Consider the following 3,180-nt stretch of genomic DNA (forward strand, 5'->3'; position numbering starts at 1 on the left):
AAATAAATAAATAAATAAATAAATAAATAAATAAATAAATAAATAAAAGCTGGTATTACCCTGCAGGGAGCAACTAACAATTAGTACCAGGGGGTAAAAAAAAAAAAAAAAAAATGTAGATTTTTGAAAATTTTAAAATGCTTTCATATCTGCAATGATGAAGAGGGCTGGTTCTCCACCAAGTACAGTAATAGAAGCTCTGCAGCTGGAACAGTCCATAAACTAGAATCCAGGGCTGGATCTTCCCTAGCGGCAGGTGCCATGTACTTTATGACTGGCACCTTAGGAAGCCCTTCACTCTTGGCACTCCTTTTCCCTAGATTCCAAGGAAAGCCAGAGTTCTCCTCTCAGAAGGAAAGAATACCTAGCACAGAAGTGCCCTGCACCCCCGCTAAGGACAGGAGGAAGGCTGGGCATCGCGCTTCTCCTCCTGCCGCCACACCCCCAAGGGCCTGGCCCCGCCCCCGCAGCGGCCGGGCTTCACCCCTCCCTCCTGGCGGGGCCCTCCCGCTCACACTGGCACGCCGTGTCACAGCCCTCACAACCACACTCAGTGCCAGGCCCAGGGCTAGGCGGAGGCAATTCGCAATCACACACCCGCTTTGTCCCCTCCAAAGGGCGCCATCGCCAACTTCTCCGCGGTGGTGCGTTTCCTATGTGTCATTATGCTCAAAAGTAGCATTCCATAGACAGGCTTTATTTACCAGCGGCGGGTCATCACATGCAAAGCAGATACTGGAAAATCCTCGTCCAGGAAGGAGATGCTATGGCTTACAGGAAAGCTGTCAAGCGACAGGCACACCCAGGGGTTTCGTCAGCTTTCCTCACTGCCCTACCCTCAGCCACACAAAAAACTGCCTGGCACATAGCAGGTGCTCAGTAAAGACTTGATCATGAAGGAAAGCCTGCATACCAATGGATTGTTCATCGGCTCCCTGCTCAGCGGGGAGCCTGCTTCTCCCTCTGCCCTCCCCCAAACCTCACTCACTCTCTCTCAAATAAAATCTTAAACACACACACACACTGTAATCTCAAAGGCACAAGTTCTCAGTACAGACTTGACATTAGCAAGGAGACGCAAGGGAAGGCAGGCTGTTTTTGTTCGTTTCTACTGACCCTGGACACCTGCGCTGCAGTATTGCCTCGAGTCCCCAGAAAGATCATGGCCAGCGCTGATGAAATGCTGAAGGGAGAGATGAAGATGTTCCCAGTAGGATTGTCCTTACTCAAAGCGCGGAACAGGTCCAAGGCGAAATGGGTGTTGGCTGTGCTCAGCTGCTCCATGGTGAAGGCTACAACACAGAACAGAGGCCCTGAGCTGCCCACCGCCCGCACCAGCAAATGAGGCAACCCGCATGTCCCCATCTCTTCCTCAGCTGGTGCCAGCCACCCTGGAACACCCTGAAACATCCTAGAACTTGTACTGTCTCTCTCTCTCTCTCTCTTTTCAGGGGGCCAAGACACTTCCCATGCACACGAATGTGGGACTGGGAATGACCAGCCAGGGGTTTAGCAGGGACACAGGACCTAGGGCATCCTAAAGGGCTCTGACCTCGCAGACAGGTGAGTCTGAGGAGGAGTCCACACTGAGCCTCTCCTGCTAAATTTAGGGGCACACGACTTTCTGTGTGCCTTGGGTTCAAGTCTCTGATTCATCTGGGCAATGAATCCATTGTCCATATTTACCTGAAATAATAATGTTTCTAGGGGCGCCTAGGTGGCTCAGTTGGTTAAGCGACTGCCTTCAGCTCAGGTCATGATCCTGGAGTCCCGGGATCGAGTCCCATATCCGGCTCCTTGCTTGGCGGGGGGTCTGCTTCTCCCTCTGACCCTCTCCCCTCTCATGTGCTCTCTCTCTCTCATTCTCTCTCTCAAATAAATAAATAAAATCTTTAAAAAAAATTTAAAAAAAATGTTGCTACTAGAAAATCCTAACTACCTACCTAGGCACTAAAGCAAATTCCACTTAAGTAAATGCAGTTGTCCTCATTATTGAGATTCAGTCTAACGCTTCCCGAGGTTGAGAGTCCCAAGTCTCTCTAGCTAGTGTTGGATGTGAGAGCTTAAGAACCCACCGCAGGTCCCAGGGTTAGGCCCGGGCAGCCCGACAGGGAGAAGGTGACAGCATCCTCTCGGTCACCCCTGCAACAGTTGGGTGCACCTGGCCTTCGATCTCAGCTTAGCCACCCACTTACCCCTCGTGACTTCTCCCAGAGCCTTAATTAATGTCCCCACAGAGAGGCCAGGAAGACGACTAGCTGGGCTGGCTGCCTAGTGGGTAAGGAATAAGCTACATTATTGTTGCTGATAAATCTCTCTCTCATCTGGCCTCCTTTCCCTTCCTCCAATCGCAGAAAGGAGAAGCGGGCTCCTCCGGCCCGGGCCTGGGATGCCTGGAAACTGCCACGAACAGCTCAGGCAAGAAGGGAGAACAGGAAGAAAAACATTCTGATCCCGGGCCATACCGATTCCAGGCTCCACGCCCCGAGGAACCTAGCTCCCGCGCAGGCCCGCCCGGCCTAGCGCCCCGGACGCCGCGCCGGGGGATCCGGGGCTCCCAGGGGCGCGGGGCGCACGGCGGGGGCGGCGGCGTCCGGGGCGCGGGGCGGGGCGGCGGGGGCGCTGTGCAGGGTAGGGGGGCCGCGCAGGCAGCAGTCCGCGCGCACCGGCCGGGGCTGCGGTGATCTCTCGGCACCCGGGGCTCGGCGCCGCCGATGGAGCCCCGGCTGGCCTGTCCCGCCCGGCCCACCTCCCCACGGCGCCCGGGCCCCGCCTTACCGGCTCCGCGCTTGGACGGGCTCCGGGCGGCGCGAGGTGTGGGAAGAAGCGCTGCGGCCCGAGGCCCTTATAGCTGCGAAAGGGGAGTGTCGCCCAGGCAGGGCCTTGGCCCTTCCCCCCAGGACTTCCTGGGAGTCTGGGCTTGGAGGCTTGGCCTCGTAGAAGCCGAGGTGAATGGGGGCTCCGCGCAGCGTCCTCCTTTCAGCCCCTTTTTGAGTTCTAGGCAAAGTCAGATCCCTGGCAAGGATCTGATGGAATATTTCTTACTAAGATGTGAATGACTGCGATGATTATAGTGTCACCTCTTACAGGGCAAACTAGCCCCTTCGAGTCCCATCTATGTATGATATACTCCAAACTCGGAGGTTATTTGTTTATCTTTTGGTGGGGGAAACTAATTTG

General features: G+C 55.0%; 1 protein-coding gene across 2 annotated transcripts in view; it reads right to left on the bottom strand.

Moving 5' to 3' along the window:
* The window catches only part of SERPINB1 (serpin family B member 1), a 9,213-nt gene extending 6,339 nt beyond the window's left edge, over positions 1-2,874 (bottom strand). The window contains exons 1-2 of one of the 2 annotated variants that reach the window (XM_035030729.1): positions 2,779-2,874; positions 1,117-1,292 (exon numbers count right to left, since the gene is read on the bottom strand). In XM_035030729.1, coding sequence (XP_034886620.1) covers positions 1,117-1,284 — 168 coding nt within the window. In that variant the 5' untranslated portion in view covers positions 1,285-1,292; positions 2,779-2,874. Of the gene's footprint in view, positions 1-1,116; positions 1,293-2,465; positions 2,565-2,778 lie in introns of those variants that run through there. The other variant, XM_035030730.1, reaches the window with a different exon arrangement.
* Between the last annotated feature and the right edge of the window lie 306 nt (positions 2,875-3,180).

This window comes from Mirounga leonina, unplaced genomic scaffold (genome assembly GCF_011800145.1).
Source record: "Mirounga leonina isolate KUSES-001 unplaced genomic scaffold, KU_Mleo_1.0 Mir_366, whole genome shotgun sequence".
NCBI classification, from domain to species: domain Eukaryota; kingdom Metazoa; phylum Chordata; class Mammalia; order Carnivora; family Phocidae; genus Mirounga; species Mirounga leonina.